Genomic DNA, 25,912 nt, shown 5'->3' on the forward strand with positions numbered 1-25,912 from the left:
TTCCGACAGAAATATTAACTAACCACCACATTAACCCAAGCATGGATGAAATGCAAAGTGGGATATAATAAAGTTCCAGAAAATAAATGAACAACCAAGTTAACTAATCTTTTTACCCCAACAAAAAGGGTATCAAATCAAGGGCGCGGCAGAAGGCGAGACATGCAAGCTCGTGAAGACGCAATCCCTTCCTTCTTCTCACGTAAACATCAATAACACGAGCTACTTCTGGACTATCTACATCTTCATCATCTTCATCTTCCCCCAGAAACACTTTTTCATCAAAATCTTCCATATTACTATCATCATCCGACCTCAAATTCGGCACCAGATGAAGCAAATGCACACTCCTCTCAACAATCCTCTGTGCTATAGGCCTAAAGCATCCCAGCAACCGAATTGTGTACTTTGGATGCAAAACCAGCTCCCCCAAAGCCAGCACCACCTCATCTTCTGTGATTTTATCACCCTAACTCCCCCAAATACACACAAATTATCATTCAATTTTCCAGCAAAAGCTACAAAATTAACTCATTAAAACTTCATACAGAAACTCAGTACCTTCGCTAGCAAATTACCGAAGCTGGGAATCGCCTTGAGCTTCGGGCACCGATCAATAAACCTCTGCAGCTCCGATTCAAGTGAAAAGCTCCCGTCGACCGCCATTCAGAAATTCGAATACAGCCAGCTGCAAACCAAAAAAAAATTTAGCATAAAATCCCAAACCATTCGGTTAAGTTACTGAAACGTTAGCTGAATTCACTGAAAACTTGAAAGGATTAAATGAAAATCATCTTAGTACTTGAGGTTTCTTCTTAATTTCTCAAAAATATCTCGATTTTTGGGAGGATTTCGCTTGAATTCTTTGCTGAAGTTGTTAAACTTGGCTCCAAAGCTTCTTCCTTTGAAGGAAATGGGTTTAAGAGCGGTTTAGGGTTCTAGTCTCAGTTCTATAAATATGAGGGTCCGCAGTTTCGGCCCAATACCCATTTTAAATGGGTCGGGTTTTTTTCATTTTAATGATTTAGGGTTTAATGATAGTTTTATTAGGATTTTCATTTATATTGTGATTGTCATATTTTTAAAAAAAAAATTAAAATCCTATATAAAGGAGGAAACTACTATGGATGTCTAGTAGGCTCGAATTCGGCACCTAATACAATAATGTCTAAGCTCCTTGCACTAGGACAGAGGCTCGGGACAAAAGAAATCTGTATGGATCGGGATAATAATGACTAAGAAATCCATACAACGACTTAAATCGGTATGTATTGCTCGTGATAATAGTGACTTACAAATCTATAAGCGGCCCGACTCTCAGACTGACAGTTGTACTCACAGACTAATCCAAGTTTTCCAACGTGCACTCGTACGCTATATAGGAAGAGCTGCTTCTTTTGGGTTACTCGTCTTTAGATGACGGAAAGAAGGTGCATATGTTCGTATGATTAGTATTTATCAAATCTGTTGAGTTCTCCTTAAATATGCAGTCACGTAGTTGTATAGTCTCGTGATTCTTTTCTTGCAGTTGTGTTTCAGTTCATTCACATTCTCCTCCACTTTAGACGTAAGAGCCGCTCCTTATTCGTGCTTCTGCACCAACGTCACTCCCTATTCTTGCCTCGAGCATTACAACCCAATCTATATGTTTTAATAGCTGCAATAGAACCATCGAGCAACCTACTGTTTATGTGGACCTCAACCTTCAACTTATTGACTATAAATATGATGATTTGAATCCTTCATGTTGAGATGTTGCAATGAGTTGATACATCGACCTATTATTTTGTAATCACTATTGTTTCGTAATTGGTCTTGAAATTCAGACTTTTATATGATATCAAAATTCGTGATGCTGAATCCTGGCATTTGCTTGTTTATACCGGGTCATAGTGCTAGACTCTCATGGCAAACAAACACTCAACAACTCATGGATAGGATGAGATATCTAGGATATGTAGGCAATCAAACCAGCCCTTAGCATCCAAAGAACTTAAAATAAACCGATAAGTAATTACACAATCAACAAATTTAGTTTACCATTGGTTCATGTTGATATAATTGATGTAAAATGTCTCATTAGGCATGTGATGGCGTCAATTTCTGCAAACATCAAAGAGTTGCATACTTAAATATAAAAAATGCATATGTGACCTTTTTTTTCAATTTTATATTTTAAATCGATTTCAATTAAACGATCCAACTTTATTTTAATTGTGTAAAATCTTTTTAGCTAGTATGAAACATTTATAATTTGATTTAAATTGTAATTACCCCGTATTATAAAACTAAAAAAATGAGAAAATAGGTGTCCAAATAAGTGATAGCTGTCCAAACAAAACCAAAGTTACTAGATTAGGATAAGTAATCCTTAAACAGACCTAAATCCCTTAATTACAATCACATCCCAAATCAATTCACCTCCTCCATTCGAACCTCTCACCTGTCTTCTCACACTCTCCACAATGGCGGCTCCTCCCATCCTCAGATCCTCCTTCCTCTCCTCCCCACCCCTCTCCCCGTCCCCGCCTCCCGCCCCACCTCCTACTCCCCCCTCTCCATCCGCGCCACCGCCACCTCCCCCGACCCTCGCCGCCGCCGCCACACCAAAACCCCGCCGCCCCTGCGACGAGAACATCCGCGACGAGGCCCGCCGCCACACCTCCTCCCACAACTTCTCCGCCAAGTACGTCCCCTTCAACGCCGCCCCCTCCTCCACCGAGTCCTACTCCCTCGACGAGATCGTCTACCGCAGCCGCTCCGGCGCCCTCCTCGACGTCCGCCACGACCTCGACGCGCTCAGGCGCTTCGACGGCGCCTACTGGCGCTCCCTCTTCGACTCCCGCGTCGGCAAGACCACCTGGCCCTACGGCTCCGGCGTCTGGTCCAAGAAGGAGTGGGTCCTCCCCGAAATCGACTCCGACGACATCGTCAGCGCGTTTGAGGGCAATTCCAACCTCTTCTGGGCCGAGCGTTTCGGCAAACAGTTCCTAGGCATGAAGGATTTGTGGGTGAAGCACTGCGGAATCAGCCACACCGGCAGCTTCAAAGACCTAGGCATGACTGTGTTAGTCAGCCAGGTCAATCGCCTCCGGAAAATGAACCGCCCTCTCGTCGGCGTCGGCTGCGCTTCCACCGGAGACACCTCCGCCGCCCTCTCCGCCTACTGCGCCTCCGCCGGAATTCCATCAATCGTGTTTCTCCCGGCAAATCGGATATCCCTAGCTCAATTAGTCCAGCCAATTGCAAATGGGGCTTTTGTATTGAGCATCGACACCGATTTCGATGGATGTATGCAGCTAATTCGCGAAGTCACCTCCGAATTGCCGATATATCTCGCTAATTCTCTCAATAGCTTGAGATTGGAAGGGCAGAAAACCGCCGCGATTGAGATTTTGCAGCAATTTGACTGGCAGGTTCCCGATTGGGTGATCGTTCCCGGCGGAAATCTCGGCAACATTTACGCATTCTACAAGGGTTTCCACATGTGCAAGGAATTAGGGCTCGTTGATAAAATCCCTCGCCTCGTTTGCGCACAGGCGGCGAATGCGAATCCGCTTTACCTTCACTACAAATCAGGGTGGAAGGATTTCAAGGCGGTGAAGGCGGGGACGACGTTCGCCTCCGCGATTCAGATTGGGGATCCCGTCTCCATCGACAGGGCGGTGTACGCGTTGCAGAACTGCAACGGCATTGTGGAGGAGGCGACCGAGGAGGAGCTGATGGACGCGATGGCGCAGGCGGATTCGACCGGGATGTTCATCTGCCCCCACACGGGCGTGGCGCTGACGGCCCTGTTCAAGCTGAGGAACAGTGGGATCATCGGGCCGAACGACAGGACGGTGGTGGTGAGCACTGCGCACGGGCTGAAGTTCACGCAGTCGAAGGTGGATTATCACTCCGGGGAGATCAAGGACATGGCTTGCCGGTTCGCTAACCCTCCCACGCAGGTGAAGGCGGATTTTGGCTCGGTGATGGATGTGCTGAAGAAGTATCTGCTGAGCAAGGATTCGAAGTTGCGTTGAGAGGAGGTGATTGAGTTTTTTTGCTCTCTCTGTTATTTATTTATTTTCGACAGTTCTTGATTATGTACGATTAGGATGTTAACGTTGAGTTTTGCTGGATTTTCGTTTTATGGAGGTGTAGCATCGTATGAGTATCGATGAAATTTGAATGTGTATCTAAATAAATACTACATTTTGGAATCCATCTGTTGGTTTAAGGTATGGTAGTAGGGAAGGCTAGCATATCTGGTTCAACGAAAGCTTTGTTTTTTCGCTCCTGCTTTTATGCCTCACTCGAAAACTATGCAGGTTAGCTTGTGGGAGTTGTTGCTGCTGTTTGAGTTTCTCTGTTATTGCTCTGTTTTTCGAGAGTTCTTGATTATGTGCGATTAGAAAATTATGTTGAGTTTTGCTGGATTTGCGAAGGTTAGCTGTGTGCGTAGATGGATTTTTGTTTTATGAAGGTGTATCATCGTATGGAGGTGTAGCATCGTATGGATTTTTTGGCTCCTGCTTTTATGTCTCACTCACAAACTATGCAGGTTAGCTTGTGGGAGTTGTTGCTGCTGTTTGAGTTTCTCTGTTATTGCTCTGTTTTTCGAGAGTTCTTGATTATGTCCGATTAGAAAGTTAATGTTGAGTTTTGCTGGATTTCGAGAAGGTTAGCTGTGTCCGAATATGGATTTTTGTTTTATGGAGGTGTATCGTTGTATGAGTTTCGATGAAATATGTTTGTGTATCTAAATAAACCATATTTTGGAATCCATCAGTTGGTTTAAGGTATGGTAGTAGGGAATGCTAGAATATCTTGGTTTGTTTCCAATTGTTAATATCTTGAAGATTTCATTATTATCTGCTTGTTTTAGGCAAAAACTTGTGTATGTCTTGATGTATGATGCACACACCTGAAATTAGGGTTCATTAGTCACAAATAGGGATTAATCACCAATCCTGCATTTTCTTTATGTGTTTGTATGCACTGTATCGCTTTTACTTAATCGGTTGCTTCGTCTCACTTCATTATCACGCGATTGTGTTGAATTGCAGCTGATTTACTGTGAATGCTTTGCTGTGTATATATTGAAGGATCTGTACTACAAGCAGTGAGATGAATCCACGACTCCAATCCGTGGTTTCGTCTCACTGCATTGTATGTTGAGTTGCAGCTGATGTTGGTCAGTAATCTGTCTGGTTTGTAGTCTTCATATAGAAGATCAACTCTGTTTCATGATGTGCTCTGTTTCATGTGCACTAATTCGACAGTAGAAAACTCTGTCGGCTCGTGAAGTGCCTTGGCGATTCCGATTCTTGTTCAAAAGTGGCAGTTTCTCCCAGTTTTTTCCTAGATTTGAGCCAAACTGTAGGTATTGGAACGGCGCAATTCTGGTTAGGATTAGGCCCGGAACGATGGTTCACTCTTCGTTTCAATTTACGCAAACCAATTGCTTGGACAAGCAAAACTAATCGTTGAATAAGCACCTCAAACCTGAGTAATGTTTATAAATTCAAGGTTTAATTGCTGCAAATGCACAAATTTTGGATGAATTCTTACTAAAGAAGAGTATTTCTTCCGTTCCACGGTAGAGGCATTTCATTTTCTGCAGTCATTTTGAAAAAAATGATATATTAGATAGTTAAAGCGGAGAGAGAGTGTAAGAGAGAGAATAATGTAGAGAAGAGTTGTATCTACGATATTCTCTCTCTTACTATACTTTTTCTCCATTTTAACTATTTATAATTATTTTTTCAAAATGAGTGCGCAAATTGAAATGCCTCTATTATTGCGATCCACGGAGGGAGTAATTTTTAATGAAACGGAACGTCGCCGTTTCATGTAATCCACACTAAGATAATCGAATCAAAGTTTGTGCATTCAACGACAAGAACTCTGAATCAAAACACCAAATTTCACTACCTAAAAAAGCACTCCCAAAACTCACGAGCACAACAATCCGTGACACACCAGTCCCCACATTGTGTCTATATATATATACACATACACACCATACATTTCCAACACAAGAAGAGAAAAAATGGAGTCATCATACAAAAAGATAGCAATAGTGAGTGTGATTCTAGTGATTCTTGGAGGGGCCAATGCCCAGACCATATGCAACATGACCGTGGCCGGGTTCACGGACTGCAAGCCCTCGGCCACGGCCCCTAACCCGCCCCCGCCCTCAGCCGCCTGCTGCTCTTCCCTCTCGCACGCGGACATGAAGTGTTTATGCTCCTACAAGAACTCCAAGGTGCTGCCTTCTCTTGGGATCGACCCGAACCTCGCCATGAAACTCCCTCAAAAGTGCAAAATCCCACACTCACCAAAATGCTAGAAAAGTTTTTTCTTTGCAAACAAAATAAAGGGCTCAATTTCAAATTCTTGGCAATTTGGAATTAACAAGATGCATTACCCCTTGTGTGTGTGTGTGTTTCATTTGTGTTTGATCATAAAATGTGTGTGAGTGTGTGTGTTTGATGTAAGTGGAAAGTGGTTTTTATGTTCCAAGGTAAGATGGTATAAAAGTGGTAAAACTTTGTGTTATATGCTCCAATAGAATGTTTATTGAGATTTTAAGGAGGTATCAATCTCTAATCCTAATAAGGAAAAACCTAGTAATATCAAATTGAATTTGGAAAAATTCACTTCATATAATTTGAAGACGAACAATACTCCCTTCGTCCCATTGAAAGCAACTTGTTTCTCACAACGTCCCACGAAAAAATGACACGTTTCCTAGAATGAAAACATCAATCTCTATATTTTATTATACCTATTATCTACTTAACTTTAAAACAACACTACATAGTACTATTAAACTGGTAGTAGTATCTTTTTCGGGTCCAATGATATCCGCTACTGCAAATAGTATTATACCCTTGATCGTGAAATATCGATTAATTGTTGAACCCTAAAATCCGTGGGTCGGAGGAATTCTAAAAACCGTACTTGGTGGAAAACAAATGTGAATTAAACACCTCACTAAAAATGAACACAACAAGCACCAAACTTACTATTGAACAATACAAGAATTTTAATATTACATTAAAGATCATAGGCTTTTTAACTTACAAATTTAGCAGCAATGCTAATTAAGATCATATGCCTCTCAATAATTTTCCCACTAAATATAATATACAAACCTCACAAACTTAGCAATATTTATTGCACATAAACAAGCCATGTTTAGTAAGCCATATTCAAACCTCTGGAGCCAGGGACATTGATCCACTGCAGCTGAATCTCCACTTCGCCGCACTCGACGTTTCTCAGCCGGAGGCAAAGATCCTGCACCACCTTCCCGTCTTTCCACACCACGGAGCTCTCCTCCGACAGGCAGTTTGTCCTCGAGGCAGGCACCTTCGTGATGATGGTGCCGTCCGGGAGCCCCTCGAGTCTCATTTTCACGGCTTCTATGAAGGGTTTTATGTCAAACTCCGCGTCCCCCATCCTGTCGTCCAGGCTGAACGTGTCGTGGTCGTACACAGTCTGTTGAATTAAGAAGAGAGAGATCGTATAAGCACAAAGAATAGAGAAGGGCTATCTACAAAATGAATGCTAATAATTCTTGGCAATTCAATCTTTTGAATTAAGATTGCTTCCTTCGACCGAGACAAGCTATCGATATCAAGAAACGAAGCATAATTCCAATTTCCAAGGGATCGAAGAGTTTGAAGTGATTAACCCGAGTTTGATTATGTAAAACTGTCAAATTGTTTTATGTAACAAAAACAGATTTCTGGGAAGATCGGAAGGCAAGACACGGGAATAGATAAATAGGACAAGTGCACATCCAAGTATCGAACAACATGCAGAATGTAGTACAACTTCCATTTCACCAAGTCCCAAACAAGGGAAATATACGACAACTAGTCCATGCTTCCTATCAAACGAAGACGAGTGCACATCCAACGATATGCAGAATGTGGCACAACTTCCATTTCACCAAATTCCAAACAAGGGCAATATACGACACCTAGTCCTATTTACTTCCCATCAAACGTGAAACGACAGAGACGATCTTGCTCAAAAACAAAAAATGAAAATGATCAAGGCCAATCAAAGTGAACTCACCAAATGGATTGGAAGATTATAATCCGCAATGGAAAGTGTCAAATCCTCATTCCACTCAGGGTTGACATCCTTTTTCACGACACGAGTCTTCAACTTCTGCAGCAAAACCATCTATCAGAACAAGATTCGACACCATAGCTAAACCCGAAAGCAACAACAATCTACACAATCAATACTCGAACACAAGCATTTACACATACATATCCTTATTGCTACAAAGTTACATCTCGTGTTCCACGAACACACACACAACGCAACGAGAGAGATATGCATACGAACTCCGCAAGCCTTCAAAAGAGCAATGGCAACTAATCACAGAAGCTGTTCAAATATTCTTCACAAACAATACACAACACCTTCAACCAGTTGAAATCAACAACCATAACATAAAATGCAGCCATCTTAATATCAAATTAACATGAAAAAAATTCCTAATTTATCAATTCTCAACTTCAAAAATAGAAAAAAAATGATTCAACTTCAGTCAAAGCTCAGAAACAAAAAAACCAGGCAGCTCAATCATAAATCCCCACAGAAACAAAAATCCTAATCCATCTATGGCCAATTTCAGCAGAAGATAAAAGGAAAAAAAAACATGAAATTAGTCAACAGCTCAAACCAAAAAGCAATTTCAGCAGCAACAAAAGTCAACTCATTCATTTCTTGCTTCATAAACCCTTGAAAACCCCCCAAAAACGCCTCTTGATCAACAAAAAAAGGCAAAAAAAGTGAAAAAGATGAAAATTTGCGGCGAGCCCAGAATCAGAAAGGCAACCAATTTCACAAAAACAGAGCAAAGAGACCTGCTTGGCCATCTTGACTACAACATAAGGATCACTGCTGCAGACATCGCGAACAGCAAGATTTATGCCTCTCTTCACTTTAATCCTCAGCAGCCCCATAAGGTTATCCATTTTGATTCTTGACAGAGAAGCAGCAGCCGCCGAAGTGATTAGTTTATGAGTTTGGATGCATCTGGTATACTGTTTTGGGATTTTATTGTGAAAACAGACGACTTTGAAATGTGTAGTCTTTGTCAACTTTTTGTTTTTATTTTAATTAACTTTTTTTTTTATATTATTACTAATTATCCTTTTGATATGTCAATCACCAACCTAATTTATGGGTTTCTCCACTTTTTTAATTATGTAAAACAATAGTAGTAATTTGAAAATAAAATTACACGTGTTTTAACTTATAAAAACACTATTTGATCTGTGTATATTTAATTATTTACTCCATCCGTTCCAGATAATTCATCCCAATTTTCTATTTCAGTCTGTCCCACATAATTTATCTCATTTCACTTTTACCATTTATGGTAGTGGATCCCATGTTCCACTAACTCATTCCTACTCACATTTTATTATAAATCTAATATACTCCCTCCGTCCCACATAAATTTCACTATAGCTCATTCTCTACTCACATTTTATTATAAAAATAATACTTTAAAAAGTAGGACCCCATCTCTACCATCAGCTTTTTTATTTCACTTTCCATTAAATTCTTAAAGCAGAATCTTAAGGTCGAAGTGGGTAAAATTATGTAGGACGGAGGGAGTATAAAGAGTAGGACCCATCGTTTTATTAACTTTTTCAACCTACTTTTAAATTTACAATCGCCTTAAAATCTAGTACTTTAGGTTAAAGTGACCCGAATTGCTCGGGACGGATGGAGTATTAGATAAATATGTATATTTTGATCAACCGTAGATTTTTATATGATAAATATAATTAATTAATAAATTTGAAACTGTAGATATAAGACTAACGCGTCAAAGGGTATTAAAGTAAAATAGATAAATCCTTTACCAATTTTTTTTTTTTTTAAAAATAAAATAGAAAACAAGTATTGCCAATTAATTTAGGTGGAATTATTAAATGAAAATTGCTGGGGAAAAGTACTAATAAAGAAAGAAAATATTATATATTCCGTAGGTATGATGATGCTTTTTTATTTTATATAAGTGAAGCAAGACCACATATTCTTGCAAAAATCTAAGAAAAGTTGTATGCTAAAATCCAGCTATATTAGACAAATTGTTTGTTATGTGGGGTAAAGGCTAAAGCCAAATAGGTGTTTTGGCCTTTCACGGTAGTGATGTTTAGTCATGTTATTTTCAAGCATTGAATCATATTAATTATGTCTATTGTCTAGAATATAGTACTTATTTAATTTAAGAGTACTATTGTCTAGAGTTTTCTCATTTTCGATTAAGATGTCACATTTGTTGGGTGATAGTACTTTTTTACGAGATACTATTGTTTTGACTTTTGTGGGTTTAAGTAGAGAAAAAAATAATTTAATATATTAATTATTAATAGAGAAAAAAGATGTTCCTAGTAAGAGAGAAAGTATAATTGTATGTATATATCGTTGCTTGATTTTTTTAAAAAAATACTAAAAATGTGAGGCATATCTGCATAGGGATGTGTTAAAATGACAACCCATCTTAAAATAACAGCATACTACATTCCTAGCCAATCATTTGTACACGTGGACGAATAATCAACTGCTATGTGACAATAAAAAAAATCTGCAAGGGAAATTTTACGTGGACTGCAACATCCAATACTCTAGACTGCAATATCCAATACTCTAGACTGCAAGGTGATGCGGCCTGCAATATCCAATACGCTAGACTGCAATCTATAGATTATTGTAGATTGCTGTCTAGCGTTTATACTATTGCAGTATAGCATATATAATATTGCAGTCTAGTGTGGTGTCACAGTGTCATTTTAAGTGTTGTCATTTTAACGCACCCCTATCCGCATATGTTATTGGCTGACATTTCAAGGTACAATAACTTTTAGTAAGAGTAGTTGAGTTTGTAATTGAATATTTCATTGGTCGAGTCATATTGGAATCTTGTGGAAAAAATCAGAATTATTTGGAGTATAACATACTACTCCATATAGGAAGAGAATACTATTCTAAATTTCTAATGCCAATTTTTTTTTCAAAAAAAGGAAAGAAAGATCATTCAAAGAAGACCAGAAAGGAAGAAAGATTAGTAAAATAAGTGCAACAAATTGTGGAAAAATTGGTAAGAAAAAACTACTAAACTAGTACTTGGTCAATTTATTTTCTGATGTTGTTAAGAATGTGGATATTAGTGTGAGTAAAAGTGATGGAGCTTTGGGCCCCACCATGATGCATTTTTTTCAATATTCAATGAATGTCTACCTAATTTATTATGCAACCATGTTTGAATATTTCAAACGATTTGGTGTTATTCTTGCTACTACTTTAAGTGGTCACACATGATTCACGAATGAATAGTTTTTCAAGATAGGAATACAATTATTTCTAAGAAAAAGATAGGAATGCAATTATTCTCAAAAAATGAAAGATAGGTATGTGTTTGCCGCAATCATAAAAATAATACAATCAAATTATAAACTTTGGTAAATAATTATACAACCATAAAAAATGAAAGATAGGTTTGTGTTTGCTGCTATCATAAAAATAACACAATCATTTTTAAGTAAAAATGATACTCTTTTTTTGTTTTTATTTTTTTTTCTTCTAGCTTATTAGTATTTGACAAATTGGTATAAACAACAACACATGAAGTAACGAAATAGTTATAACTTATATGGATACGTGCTTGCATGAACATACTTAATTATTAAACATTATCAATCTCTTAATTTATGTAAATTAGGTAATTAGCTATCCAATTTCTTTTGGAAATATAAGTAATGGTCCGGCCCAATTGTAGTAATTAATTGTCTTTGCTCGGCCCAATTAATATTGGGCCGAATAATGTATCGGCCCAGATGAAAATATAACAATTTTTTGAGGTCGAAAAGAAAAGTGCAATTGATTTAATGCTTTTCGTCGAACATATGGTGGGCATGAAAAATGAAAACCAAAACCCATAACAAAAGATTGACAGTCGAAACTTTGGAAAAGATGAAATTTTCATTGAACTGAACCGATTTAGGAATGTAAGGAATAATTTGTTGTAATTTGTAAAGGGTAGATTCTGTTTGACATTTCGTCGAACATAACTCGGGCAGAAAACGTACAATGAGCAGTTCGTGTGTTTGAGAAGGAATAAAACATGTAATACCCCTCAATTTTCAACTGAATTTTGAATGAATTATTTAATAACTTTATAGAGGGTAAAGAGGTATTAGTTTGATTGTATGTACTTATTAGTTAATTTATTAATGGGTTGATAAAATTATTTAATGAAAATTCAACAAATAATTATCCCTCCAATATATTGATTCTCAATAAATAAATCCGCCGAGGCTTATTGGTACCAAACATTGAAATAAAGTACTACTAAAGTCGTTGATAACATATCAATAATCAAATAAATGGAAGCAACACAATAATCGACAAAATATCAAAATTTAGAAACAAAAACTAAACTAAATAGTCGTAGTATGGTTTGGTGAACGTCACGATAAGTAATTATGGTTTTTCCATAAAAGGAATATTCCAAGAATAGTTGGGGAAGTGCAAATAATTGTTTTTATACATAGTAGTGGAGCCTAATAAGTCTTGACAATTAAATTGAAATTGGATATAGATATATAACTATTGTAATAATCGATTTTGTCCCATCGTTTGTGACGTTTACCAAAAAATGTTCAATCGTTTATTATTTAGTGTTCATCGTTTCATGTTCGGGAATAAAATTATGTCCTGCAAAAAGATCCGTTGATCAGAATATCGATGTGACAATCGAAGTTAAGTGCTGATTGAGTAACCGACGTGTAATTTTGGTTGTCATGTTGAAGATCTTTTGCTGGACATTTTATTCTAAAAAATAAATGATGGTGAATTAAATGATAATTACCTATAGATGGTGAAATATTTATAAATAATTGTTCTAAACAATGAGATAAAATCGATCTTTTACACTTTCTTGAATCTACCTACACAAAATTAGCTTTTCCAAGGTTCCCCAAAATTATTTTTTCAAAATTTAACCCGACGTGTTTGTCGAAAGTGTCAATATTGCAAATCGGACTTATTGTTAAAATGGTGTTGTTTTTAATACAAAAAAGGTAATTTGCTTGTTTTTATGCAAGTAGTATTATTTTAATATATTAATACCAATTGATCACTAATATAAGCATGTGAACCAAGGAGGCTAGGACCACCAACTTTTTAATTTTATTTTGAAAGAAATACATCACTATTTATGTGAATCTACATAAAAACATGTTTATTTTATTTTTAATGAAATAGGACCACTATTTATGTGAACCTACATAAGTACAAGTGTATTTTATTTTGAATAGAATAGGGAAATTACAAAATTTCATTTGTAGATAATGCCCTAAAAAAGGGGTTGCAACTTGCAAATATGAAAAATAATGTATCAACAAATAAATTTACAAATTTGTAATATAATGCAAATTTAGAAAGGTCAAATAAATAAAGCAATACTACTCCATTATGTAACTAGTACTACCCTTATCTTGATGTGGTCCTACACCATCTATCTTATCTTGACAAAAGAAAAACGTTTTGCACGTATAATTGCTGATCATTAAAAAAAAAAAATTCAAATGCATGAGACCCACAACTTGATAATGTTTTTATGTGTACGAAAATAATTCAATAATTGAGTAGAAATATATTATATTTGATAATCCAACATGTTTTAAATCAAACGTTAAATTTGTGTTTTTTAAAAAAAACTTTTTTCTTAGTTTTTTATTTTTATGCATTTTTTTAATCTATAGTTGTTAGACCGCTTTTATGTTTAGATAGACAACGTCCAATAAATACGTGGTGCGTGTTTTATGTACGAGTAGACAACACAACAATTTGTTTTAACATATTTTTAGAACTTCATTTTTTTTTTTGTTGAAGCCATTGAGATATCGATACTCTTCGATGGTGGAGGAGGACATTTGCTCGTTTGCTTCTGTTTTATTGTTTTTTGTAATTGTTTATATTCTAAGTTGTTTTTATACTTCTAGCTTGACATATTTTTGGCTTGAGCGTTTTGGATAATGTAAGAAAAATCTAGATATTTAAAATGAATTTATTTTGAACACATAAATGTAAAGACCACAAAATGAAGATAACTATTGAGAGGCTAGAGAAATAAGACAATGCACGTTTTGCATGCACAATGTCATTGCATTTACGCTATAAATACCCCTTTTATGATAACAATAGAAACCACACAAACCAATATTTCTATATCATCTCCAATCAATTGCAATGAGTTTTATTTGTCAAGGTAAATATACTATATGCAATAACACTAATGCATGTTGCTTCTCATATTCAATTTATTTTTTATTGTACGTTTTTGTTCTTTTTAGCTGGCTTGAACTTTGTACTGACGATTTCTCACCACTTGTTGTGGTTCGAGCCTTTTGTCTAATAAAAAAAACTCATTTCACGGGTGCGTACGTATGTATGTATAGGAAAGAGTTCGTGGCCGGAGCTGGTGGGGACTCTGGGCTTTAAGGCCGTGGGCATAATTGAGGAAGAGAACTCATCGGTGACTGCCATCATTGTGCCAATAACCCAACCCGTTGTCGGGCCATTCCTTTGCACCCGTGTGAGGGTATTTGTCGATCCACGTGGCTTCGTCGTTGTAACTCCCACGGTCGGCTAAGAGGTCATCAAATGGAATAATGGGATACATACATATGTTGATATGTATGATGTATCAACATATGTATGTATATTTGTGTGTGTTTGTTTCTATGTTGTGTTCTAGGAGGTTCAGAGCCAAATTAGTGTAATTTGGATCTTGAGTTTTCCTATTTCCTTTCAATGTATGAATAAATGTGGCATTTTGTACTAATTGTATGAATGTTACAATTGTTTGTTTTATTTTAGGGTTTAATTAACATACCCTCTAACCCTCCCCACTTAAAATTAATTTGGATTTTTATTGTATAATCAATACTACTATTATATGACATGCTAATGTCTTTCAAGAATGATCGAAGCAAGTGAGAATTATAGTAAAAAAAAAAACTCTTGCGTAAAAACAGTTTCCCTGTTACTTATACAAGGCTGAAAAACTAAAAAATTGAAAAGGAAAATAGAAAAAATAAGAAATTAAAATAAAATTTGGATGATAGTGAAATGACAATTTCCCCCCTCAACAACAACCTCTTATAGTCAAATCCATCATGCACCAGCAATCCTTGCACATTTAGGTGATCTACTAGTAATAATTCTATTAGTAGATTTTCGAGCAATGGAGGAAGAGAAAATGAGCCGAGTCAAAATCTACTATTTTCCTTAATTAGGTGATCTCGTAATTACTCCATCCGTCCCAAGATAAATGACTTGTACTACTTTTTGGAGTATCCCACTATAAGTGACCTATTTCCATTTTTAGCAAAAAGTCATCTCTCTTACTCTATTCTCCGCCTACTTTATTCTCGCTTCTCTCCTCTACTTTTTCCTATCTCATACTTTACTCTCTCCACTTTAACTTATTTAAATACCATTCCTTATATACCATGCCCGAAAGAAGTAAGTCACTTATCTTGGGACTGAGGGAGTATATAGGAAATTTAAGTCAAAATCTTCTATTTTCCTTATTATGAATTATGTCTAATTATAATTATGTCTATTTTCCTTATTATTCCACTCTCTCCATTATTTTGTCAAAATCTTCTATTTTCCTTATTATGAAATTTAGGTTCAAAATCCACTCTATAAATATATATCCGCCTCTATTGTTTAGAGTAAAATCACATATAACCTAAAACAGTAGATTTTGGAGCAATGGAGGAAGACCGAATGAGCCAACTCCCTGATGATATTCTTCTACTCATCTTGGATAAAATCGACATATATGAAGCCGTTGAAACCATGATTCTCTCCCATAGATGGAAAAACGTGTGGCGTTCACTCACCGGCCTCCGCTTCCACTTCCACGTCCCCAGCGGCTTCCGCTGTAACTCTATCGAGTTACGACCCAAAATCCTCCCTCAGTGCCAACGTGTCTCCCAATTCCTCTTTCACCGTGACCCCACAGCCGCCGTCCGCGGCTTCCACCTCTCATACGACAATCCGGGCTATGTTAACAGAGAATTCATGGAGGAATGGGTGCTCTACGCCATCAATCACGGCGTTCAAAAGCTTAGAGCTCAGCGGCCTCGATCTCAGGCTTCCCGCAGCGTTTCTCACCTGCCAGACGCTGCGGGAGCTCGAGCTCAGGGATTGGTACGGCACGGTTATCGTACCCGGACGCCTCTCTTTACCAAATTTGAAAACCATTCATCTTCACAACATCCTTTTCATCTTCGACGATTATCACCATACGAGGGACCCCTTTTCCGGCCTCCCGCAGCTGGAGAAGCTTACTCTGACTCTCACCAATCATTACTGGAAAGGCCTTGTTATAAACGCTCCAAAGCTTAGAGCTCTTGAAATCAATCAAATCAGCGACAAAACATATTCCTTTTCAGCCAAAGAGATTTCTGCTCCGTTGTTAACCTCATTTAGATACGAGGCTCCTAAAGCTTGGGAATGCGCAAGGGTGAATCTCCCGATGTTGGAACAAGTCTACTTAGACATTTATGAGAGTATACACTGTGACAATCATACCAACTTTCTTAGTATGCTTCACCAATTACGGAATGCAACCTCAGTTTCATTAAGTTTGAACACTATAGAGGTACATTTCTCCATCTCCTCATACTACTATATGTATGTATATACTCCTATATGGTAATGGTTGTTTGAAATTGATTGACAGATTCTCCTAACCAAAGTTGGATCCTTGAAGCAAACTCCTCCTCCATATTCCAACATGAAATGTCTCAAAGTGATTGAAGGACGTCATATATTTAGCCTAGTGTTACAAAGTCATGTAGTGGACTATTTGAGACAGACTTTTAACTGTGAGGTCAAGGTTTCTTTTAATATATATGTTGTTTGAACAGTATACCAATGTAGATGTCAAACATTGGATGATTTGATTTGTATTTGTTTTGTCTTATATCTTTATTATTTAATTTTCATAGCTTAAGATATTTTAAACACTACTTGTATTTTGATTTGAGAGTATTATTTCTATACATACACTTTTGAGAGTGAGATACACATACACATATCTTGAGAGAAGCATGAATCCAAGGTGATATACGAGTTAGTAGTAAAAGTGCATTCGACGGCTTGACTTTATAGAATTTGTATTTTGATATGCTCTTGTATTCCATACTCTTTGAAACAATGATGATGTCTAAACCCCTTTAAATCCAAGTCTTCTTTTAGTTCTTTTTCTTCATTGCTCGAGGACTAGCAATTATTTAAGTTTGGGGGAGGGCCATTCCTTTGCACCCGTGTGAGGGTATTTGTCGATCCGCGTGGCTTCGTCGTTGTAACTCCCACGGTCGGCTAAGAGGTCATCAAATAGAATCATGGGATACATACATATGTTGATATGCATCAACATATGTATGTATATTTGTGTGTGTTTGTTTCTATGTTGTGTTCAAGGAGGTTCAGAGCCAAATTAGTGTAATTTGGTTCTTGAGTTTTCCTATTTCCTTTCAATGTATGAATAAATGTGGCATTTTGTACTAATTGTATGAATACTACAATTGTTTGTATTATTTTATGGTTTAATTAACATACCCTCCCCACTTATAATTAATTTGGATTTTTATTGTATAATTAATAATACTATTATATGAGAGGCCAATGTCATTCGAGAATAATCGAAGCAAGTGAGAATTATAGTAAAAAAAAAAAAACTCTTGCCTAAAAACAGTTTCCCCGTTACTTATACAAGGCTGAAAAACTAAAAAATTGAAAAGGAAAATAGAAAAAATAAGAAATTAAAATAAAATTTGGATGATAGTGAAATAACATTTTTGCCCCTCAACAACCTCTTATAACCAAATCAATCATGCATCAACATTCAACGCTCCTTGCACATTTTGGCTAGCTTTAATTGCATTTATATAAATCAATTAATGAAAGAATGCCACACAACAAATGCACATTGTAATTGTAATGTACCAATAAATATACCTGATTTGCTAACACCATTGTTGATAAAATAAAACGCCCAAAGCCCAAAAAACGGCTAATTTCATGAAATCTCAATTACGAGGTTTAATAGCAAAAAAGGGGTGTTGTGTTATCATGGTTATAAATGAAAATTATGAGCTCCAAAAAATTAAGTTTGCCTTCTTCCTAGTCGTTTCTTTGCTGCTAATTTAGACGCGCCTATGGTTAGAAAGCGCCGGTTCCGGTTCTATTAAATGTTGATTTGTCACTGGCTCGTCAATGATTATGAACCATAATAGGTGGAGTCACTATTTTTTCATAGCTTAAGATATTTTTGTACACATATTATAACTGATTTTGATTTCCATAATTTCTGAAAAACACATAAATATTTATTTATTACTACAATAGCAAGAAACTTTTATACTAGTAAAGAATATTTATTTCATAAATATATGATTATTGGTTATGGACCGAGGAGGGAGTATGTACTATTAAATCCTAGAGTTGCACAAACGCACAAGATCGTCAGCCATCATGCCAATGTAATAATCGTATAGAACGCAAGCGTGTCGTGAAGTAGCTTCGTCTGCGAATCTATGGATGCAACCCGAATCAAGAGACGCATAAATCTTGCAGCAATCATCGGATACGTGCCTCTCGTCCAAGTAGCAAAAAGCATCTAAAACCGAATTGAAGCAATTAGGAATTGTTCTCAACTGTTGATAGCATGGATCATCATATGGTTCCGACGACATTGCAATTGTTGCTACACCAATCACTATGAAACTAATTAGCATCATCCTATTCGATATAGTACACATTATGATGGTTTTATATTTGTATGTTCAAATTTTGTTGTTTTTCTATTTGAAAGATGGGGTTGTGGTGACAATTAATTTCTTTTTATACTATAGAGAGGCTGTTACAATTCAATTTAATGATATCAATTGAAACATATATACTATAACGTTCCGACCTTTTAATTACAATAATGTATATATAGTACTATAATGTTTCATACATACATTCATTAATATTTTTTTTGTATCTTCTTTTCGTAACACCATTTTTAAACAATCTCGCACAACTAAAACTAGCTATTACATACTTCAATAAGTACAAATCTCAAAAAATTTGGAAGAAGTAACCAATGTGACTGAATCTCTATCGAAATACCAGTTAGCAAAGGCCTCCAATATGGTCTGCAAATATAAATAAATTAATTATCTTCTAAATATTAATAAAAAAAGATTTTTAAACAATTGACATTAATTTGTACAAGAAAAAACTCACCAAATTTCCCAATTTTACAGTGGAATTGGGTGACCAATAGTGCTCATCATTTGATACTGAATGAGCATAGCATGCATCTATAAACATGCCTCCTGAAGGATTTTTGAGGATTTCTCTAACGCCTTTGAAAAATGCATCACCAAAATCTGTTTCCATTACTTAAATTAATCTCAATTAATGCTAATATTAACATTAATAAAAGCAAGTCAAGTTGGATGTTATATATACCAGTTATCAACTGTTTATCAGAAGCCGTACAAAAGCTCAGATCGTTCGAACACATTTTCCATCGTTCCCAATCGGGAGACGATTCAGGAACCAAACGGTTTCGAACCTAAAAAAATTAAAAAATACCATTTGTAAAACTAATTAATCAGAACTCTATTGTAATTTGTAGTTTAATGAATAATTGTAAAATGTTTGTCAAATGTAAAAAAATATTATAGCGTACCTGGTAATAATCAAATGCACTATTCAGTATAAATAGTGGAGTTCGAACATCTCCGACTATATTTTCTGGAAAGAGACACTACAAAGTTTTTTTTGTAAAATATATTAGTAGTAAATAACAAATTTTCATTTTGTTTTTTAATTAATACTAATAATATGATGTCACTAATTACCAAATTCGGATCCATTCTTTTTGTGCATGTAGCGGGCAAAAATCTGGATATTTTCTGTAATACAAGATTATGAATTAATGTTGATTTCAATAAAGAAAAATATCACAAGTTATTGTAAAAAGTGACATAATATACATACATGGAGGGTGATGGTCGAGGCAAAAAATTGCTCTCTATAGTCCGCGTGAGGGACATTCTCACTACAAAAAAATAAACACAAGAAAATCTATAAAATGAAAAAAAAATAAAACAACTAGTGTATAAATTGGAATTCTTACGCTCGGATGAAAAATCCAGCATCCGAAAGGCATTTCACCCCGCAGGCAATGGGGAGACACGCTCGAAAGCCGTCACAATGAAGGATGGTCGCTAGGCCCCCCGCGGATCTGCCCGAAAGAATTACCTACACATAAATATATATGTAAAATACGGGATGTGATCATATCATAACCCATATTTATGGTGATAACCTAATAACCCTTATTTTATGGACGAAAAATATCATTTTATGGAACAGAATATCATTTTATGGAATAAAAGTATCATTTTATGCATGCTGAAAAAATATCATTTTATCGTGTATAAATATCATTTTTAGTAAAAATAATACTTTTGACCTATAAAATGATAGGGTTATTAGGTTATCACATAAATATGAGTTATGATATGATCGCACCCATGTAAAATACACTATTACTTAATTTTCAAATGATATTGCACTATTTTAAAATCATTTAAATGAATTAATTACATTTTTTCCAATTGCCATTCCTTTGACCAAAAGGTCCTCCACGACAGCATCAAATATCTTGGACCCTCTGAACTGAACCTTGTGCTCCTAAATACAACATGAATTAATTCACACTATATATATATTTTTAAAAAATAAAGAAATCAATTTCAATTATTTAGGAATTAATTAACTTACTGGGCCATCGACTTCACTGTCTCCGAGAAAGGACGACTGGTCACAGTAGACCACGTAAATTCGGTTCCAGTTGTAGAAATCTGAAAAATAATATACACTATTAATGTAAATAGTGATAATTTGTATCATAATGAATTAATTTCTAGGGTTTAGGGTTAATTAATTAAAAAATTTATAATTACCGGGGTTTATGTGTTTGTCTGGGCTAAGAATCCCTGTGAAATTTTCGAATCGGCTGAATCTGCTACTCCCTTTAGTTATATTGAAGTAGCTTTGGCATGTAGCAATGTCTGCACACCATCCTCCTCCCTATATAGAGGAAATTAATGAGAAATGATAAAAAAAATGTATTATATATAGTAAAATAAATAAATTAGGTTTCAAATTATAATTACCATGAGATAGAGGAGCCAATTTCTGGCTCCATCTCCTGATCCGGCCGAGTGATGGTAGCCGCCCGGTGACCCGTCCATACAAACTGAAACGGAATAATTATATATGAATAAATGATTAATGAAAATTATTGTGAAAAAAAAAATAAGATGACATGTTGTGTAATATAAGCCACCTGCTCTCCTTTCGGTTGCGAAGGCAACTTTGGTGAACGGAACGAGCTCGTAGCTGCTCACGAGATGAGCAGCTACGGCTAGTAAACAGGCAATGATCATACAATGCATCTTGAACATCTAGAGAGAGAGAGTAGTGAAATTAATTGTAAATGAGATTTTGTTCAAATTGAAAAACTAAAAAAAAACTTAAATGAGACTTTTACCAAAAGGACTTTTAAAAAATTATGCACACAAATTGGAGATTTTTCAAAAAATAAAACTTCGAATGTAAGGCCACAAACTAAGTATGAATTCATCATAGATTTTTAAATTGAAAAATTGAAACCTTTAAAGTCTTCAAAAGAACTAAAGCCAACAAATTTTGATTTTTTGCAGCACAAGTGAAAGAGAGAGAGAGAAAGGGAGATTAATGTGATCGAGATATGTGTTGGTGGTGGTGTTATGCATCTAGAGACTCCACTCTTATAGAATAAAAATTTAGTCACAAACCCACACCTAATAAATTCAAATACCTAATATTGCTATAATAACTTTTTTTTCAAAAAAAGCTAAATGAGATGTGGCGTCATGTGATGGGGTTTCACTTTCTAATTCTAACTATACTAATTCTCTTTTATATCAAACATTTCATTTTTTTTTGGTTAACCACAGGTGTACTGAACTCGCCTTTTGGCGAAATCCGACTAATTCTGCTCGACCGAACTTGCGAATTAAGGCCGAAAGTCTTCCAGCGAGTGGCAGGATTTGAACCCGTGACCTCAAGGTCACCACAACTCCGCGCTACCAACTGTGCTGTGACCCGTTGGTCAAGCATTGTTGTCCACTTTTCGATATTTAACTTAGTATTTGTTAATATATAAATTTGTTCTTTTTCGCTCAATTTATGGTCAATCCCGCACTTCCATTAAAGATGGCCGATTATAATATAACTTTGATAGTATTTTTATCAGTTATCCCATAATTTGGGATTTCGGATAAATTATGTATAGTGTCGCATACAAAAGATACTACGTTTAAAATGCTTGTTTAATGCACCTAGTCAGCCACGTCTTTGATTTTTACTCAGATGTGTAGCACGGTGATAATTTTTGCCATGGGATAATAGAAAAAAATATTAAAATTATAATATTAACCGACTATTTTTTTAAGTTGTGGGATTGACCAAACTTAATTTTACGACAATTTACCCCATTTGTTATTACTAAAATTTATTAATGATGATATATTATGTCTTCTTTTATTTATTAGTATCTCCTAAAATTTAATATTTGTATAGTACTATAATATACATTTAATTTCATATTAACATCATACTAACATTTTAATGTTGATTCATGTATGTACGAATAAATATAATACTAAGTTTTAGAGTCATGGTATAATTTTTAGCTTAACTATATGCATAATAAAATGTATGAAAATCGTCCTATATTTATGTCTGACCGTTCGAATGTAATTAATGTGCTGTGCATGACGTGCTAATATATTAAAGTGAATTTATTTCATGGATTTATTTAGGTCTGAGCTATTTCATTCTTGGTACACTCACTTTGGGAAATTGAAAACACCCAAAACCCAATTGCATGCACCCTCTAGAATTTATGTATTTGCAACTTTACCCCTCACTTTTAAATTTTTACTTGTTGTTCAATTTTCTTTATTATTTGACAATTGAAATTTTTATTAACATAGTGGAGTATATGTTTATTCATCAAAATTAACTTTTACTATCTATTATTGTAGACATTATTCTATTTAATAATGCGAGTTCCATATTTTGTTAACCATACTTTAATCGCTTTTTGTCTCTATTTTTTTTACTTTATGAATTTTGCACCAAAACACATTTCACCCTACTATGATTATTTTCATGGATGGAGAGTATAATAAAGTTGTTACTTTCTAATTGAACCAAGAAATCTAATAAACGAATTTATTATTTTTCTCCTTCTCGCACGACCAGGGTTTTCACGAGAAACCCTAGTTCCCTAACGCCTCACGATCGCCATCACGCTCAGAACTCTCTTCTCACGATCGAATTCCGTGTTTTGTTCACTGCAACTGCAATCGTAACCCGATATAAAAGTAATCTTGTATCAGTATGGCTGCAATAATAAAGTGAATTTATTTGGCAAGTTTAGGTGTGAGCTGTGCATTATTCAGAGATTCATTTTGGGAAATCAATAAGACCCAAAACCTAATTGCATGCGCCCCTCAACTTTTATGTATTTGCATTTTACCCCTTACCTTTTCAAATTATGTCACAATTCGGCTGCGTTGCACCTTACCACTCTTGCTTACTGAATTGTGTGTTATGGAAAATTAGGTAACTACACTCAATAAAAGTAAATTTACAAAATTGCAACTGCATTCAGAAATTGCTTTTGAACTTAATTTACAAAAATAGAATAATAGTATTTAATAATTATAAATCATTTTTTGGAATTGTGTACCCTCTGTTATAGATTCAAGCTATAATTACACTACTTACCAAATAATTTGATTAGTTTAGATATTCAATAATCAATAGCATGATTCCGATATACGTGGAATATAATAGCGAAAAAGGGGGTGTTGCATTGTTTGTCCTCTCCTAGTTGTTTCTTTTCGGTTATGACTAGTTTAGACTTTATTAGATAATAATAAAACCATGATGTGTTGGTTATGATTGAAAATTATGAGCTCCAAATAAATTAAGTTTGTAGCTCTTCCTAGTTGTTTCTTTCCGGTTCATCAAGGATTTGGCGGTTTAAGTTTCGAATCGAAAATCAGCCATTCCGGTTCAGGTTAAAATCGCCGGTTTATGGCGGTTCCATCTTCCGAGCCAGTTTCATGAATTCTAGTTTTGGCAGAATTTTTGTTGTAAAAATCTACTTTTTTACAAAAGTAACCCATGAAACGACTTTTTTTTATTGAACAAAAGGCTCGAATCACAACAAGTGGTGAGCAATCATCAGTACAAAGTTCAAGCCGGCTAAAAGGAACAAAAACGTACAATAAATAAAATCATAAATTGAATATGAGAAGAAACATGCATTAGTGTTACTTCTTCCAATTCTTAGAGATTTGTAGCTAAGTAGTTTAGTTGCGCGAGGATTTGCTTTGGTTTAAAATTGTGTTATGAAAAGAAGATACAATGAAGTTGTGGTGAATGAAACATTATCTTTATTCATTTTAAAAGGTCGGAAACGTTTTGAATTGGTCACATACCTATGTTACAATTGATATCATTAAATTGAATTGTAACAGCCTCTATACATTTATATTCATATAGTGTACTCAACTTATCAAATAAAAATATTTTTACATACAAAAATATAACCATCATGATGTGTATATGGAATAGGATGATGCTCATTAGTTTCCTAGTCATTGGTGTAGCAACAATTGCAATGTCGTCGGAACCATATAATGATCCATGCTATCAAAAGTTAAGGACAATTCCCGATTGCTTCGACGATGTTTTATTAGCCTTTTGCTACTTGATTGAGAGGCACGTATCCGATGATTGCTGCAAGATTTATGCGTCTCTTGATTCGGGTTGCATCCAAAGATTCGCAGACGAAGCTACTTCACGACACACTTGCTTTATATACGACAATTACATTGGCCGGCAGGCTGACGTACTTGTGCGTGTGTGCAACTCTAGGGTTTAATAGTACATACTCCCTCCTCGGTCCATAACCAATAATCATATATTTATGAAATAAATATTCTTTACTAGTATAAAAGTTTCTTGCTATTGTAGTAAATAAAGTAAATATATTTGTGTGTTTTTAAGAAATTATGGAAATCAAAATCAGTTATAATATGTGTACAAAATATCTTAAGCTATGAAAAAATAGTGACTCCAGCTATTTTGGTTCAAAATCATTGACGGGCCGGTGACGAATTAATCAACATAGACAATCTAATTAAATTAGACGCAAAGAAACAACTAGGAAGAAGGTAAGCATTAATGGGGTACGTACACACCCCATTAATAGTTTAATTATATGGCCCACAATTCCTAGAATAAATTTGAATTATAATGCATAAAAGAAATTTGAAAAAGATTTGGGTAAAGTTGCAAATACATAAAAGTCGAGGGGAGTGCATGCAATTAGGTTTTGGATTTTTTTTCCCCAAATGAATCTATCAAGTATGAATAGGTTACCAGTCGATCAGACCTAAATCTGTGAAATAAATTCACTTTATTATTAAATCACGTCATTGCTATACGCCAAACACAAGACATAAATCTCTGACATTTTTCAATTTTTTTGTCATTATACATATTGAATTAAGTATGTATAATAACAAAAAACACAATGCGTTCTTCAAATAATTTAGAGATTTTGTACATATTGAATTAAGTATGTAATAGCTAAGTAGTTTTAGCTAAAATTGTGTTGTGAAAAGAAGTTACAATGAAGTTGTGGTGAATGAAACATTATCTTTATTCATTT

At 35.3% G+C, this 25,912-nt stretch overlaps 4 protein-coding genes and 1 pseudogene across 4 annotated transcripts; 1 reads left to right on the forward strand and 4 right to left on the reverse strand.

Annotated features, from left to right (window-relative positions):
• Positions 1-905, reverse strand: part of LOC125198848 — a 29,533-nt pseudogene extending 28,628 nt beyond the window's left edge.
• Positions 906-2,465: 1,560 nt separating this feature from the next.
• LOC125198853 (threonine synthase, chloroplastic-like) lies at positions 2,466-4,770 on the forward strand. Its single transcript, XM_048097103.1, has 2 exons — positions 2,466-4,031; positions 4,547-4,770. Exon 1 carries the CDS (start codon positions 2,466-2,468, stop codon positions 4,023-4,025), a length of 1,560 nt encoding a protein of 519 aa, XP_047953060.1. The 3' UTR covers positions 4,026-4,031; positions 4,547-4,770.
• Positions 4,771-6,991: 2,221 nt separating this feature from the next.
• LOC125198850 (protein C2-DOMAIN ABA-RELATED 4-like) lies at positions 6,992-9,053 on the reverse strand. The gene is made up of 3 exons (XM_048097101.1): positions 8,880-9,053; positions 8,077-8,172; positions 6,992-7,491 (listed from the first exon to the last, which is right to left on the reverse strand). The coding sequence occupies exons 1-3, from the start codon at positions 8,988-8,990 to the stop codon at positions 7,189-7,191; spliced, it is 510 nt and encodes a 169-aa protein (XP_047953058.1). The 5' UTR covers positions 8,991-9,053; the 3' UTR covers positions 6,992-7,188.
• Positions 9,054-19,129: 10,076 nt separating this feature from the next.
• On the reverse strand, positions 19,130-20,161 carry LOC125198851 (pectin acetylesterase 4-like). The gene is made up of 6 exons (XM_048097102.1): positions 20,107-20,161; positions 19,968-20,021; positions 19,796-19,873; positions 19,573-19,678; positions 19,345-19,490; positions 19,130-19,253 (listed from the first exon to the last, which is right to left on the reverse strand). The coding sequence occupies exons 2-6, from the start codon at positions 19,980-19,982 to the stop codon at positions 19,161-19,163; spliced, it is 438 nt and encodes a 145-aa protein (XP_047953059.1). The 5' UTR covers positions 19,983-20,021; positions 20,107-20,161; the 3' UTR covers positions 19,130-19,160.
• Positions 20,162-20,241: 80 nt separating this feature from the next.
• Positions 20,242-21,572, reverse strand: LOC125198849 (pectin acetylesterase 7-like). The gene is made up of 6 exons (XM_048097100.1): positions 21,464-21,572; positions 21,291-21,373; positions 21,078-21,204; positions 20,896-20,975; positions 20,719-20,796; positions 20,242-20,370 (listed from the first exon to the last, which is right to left on the reverse strand). The coding sequence occupies exons 1-6, from the start codon at positions 21,570-21,572 to the stop codon at positions 20,242-20,244; spliced, it is 606 nt and encodes a 201-aa protein (XP_047953057.1).
• Positions 21,573-25,912: the final 4,340 nt, after the last annotated feature.

This window comes from Salvia hispanica, unplaced genomic scaffold (assembly GCF_023119035.1).
Source record: "Salvia hispanica cultivar TCC Black 2014 unplaced genomic scaffold, UniMelb_Shisp_WGS_1.0 HiC_scaffold_30, whole genome shotgun sequence".
Classification (NCBI taxonomy): domain Eukaryota; kingdom Viridiplantae; phylum Streptophyta; class Magnoliopsida; order Lamiales; family Lamiaceae; genus Salvia; species Salvia hispanica.

Coding starts and splice junctions, on each gene's coding strand:
- LOC125198853 (XM_048097103.1), top strand. CDS start 2,466: ATGGCGGCTCCTCCCATCCTCAGATCCTCCTTCCTCTCCTCCCCACCC.
- LOC125198850 (XM_048097101.1), bottom strand. CDS start 8,990: ATGGATAACCTTATGGGGCTGCTGAGGATTAAAGTGAAGAGAGGCATA. Junction 8,173..8,879: donor TAGTCAAGATGGCCAAGCAG/GTCTCTTTGCTC, acceptor GTTTTGCTGCAG/AAGTTGAAGACTCGTGTCGT. Junction 7,492..8,076: donor ATAATCTTCCAATCCATTTG/GTGAGTTCACTT, acceptor TTAATTCAACAG/ACTGTGTACGACCACGACAC.
- LOC125198851 (XM_048097102.1), bottom strand. Junction 19,491..19,572: donor TGATAAACAGTTGATAACTG/GTATATATAACA, acceptor TAATGGAAACAG/ATTTTGGTGATGCATTTTTC. Junction 19,254..19,344: donor CTGTAAAATTGGGAAATTTG/GTGAGTTTTTTC, acceptor TTATATTTGCAG/ACCATATTGGAGGCCTTTGC.
- LOC125198849 (XM_048097100.1), bottom strand. CDS start 21,572: ATGCATTGTATGATCATTGCCTGTTTACTAGCCGTAGCTGCTCATCTC. Junction 21,205..21,290: donor ATTGGCTCCTCTATCTCATG/GTAATTATAATT, acceptor TCCTCTATATAG/GGAGGAGGATGGTGTGCAGA. Junction 20,797..20,895: donor ACAGTGAAGTCGATGGCCCA/GTAAGTTAATTA, acceptor TAGGAGCACAAG/GTTCAGTTCAGAGGGTCCAA.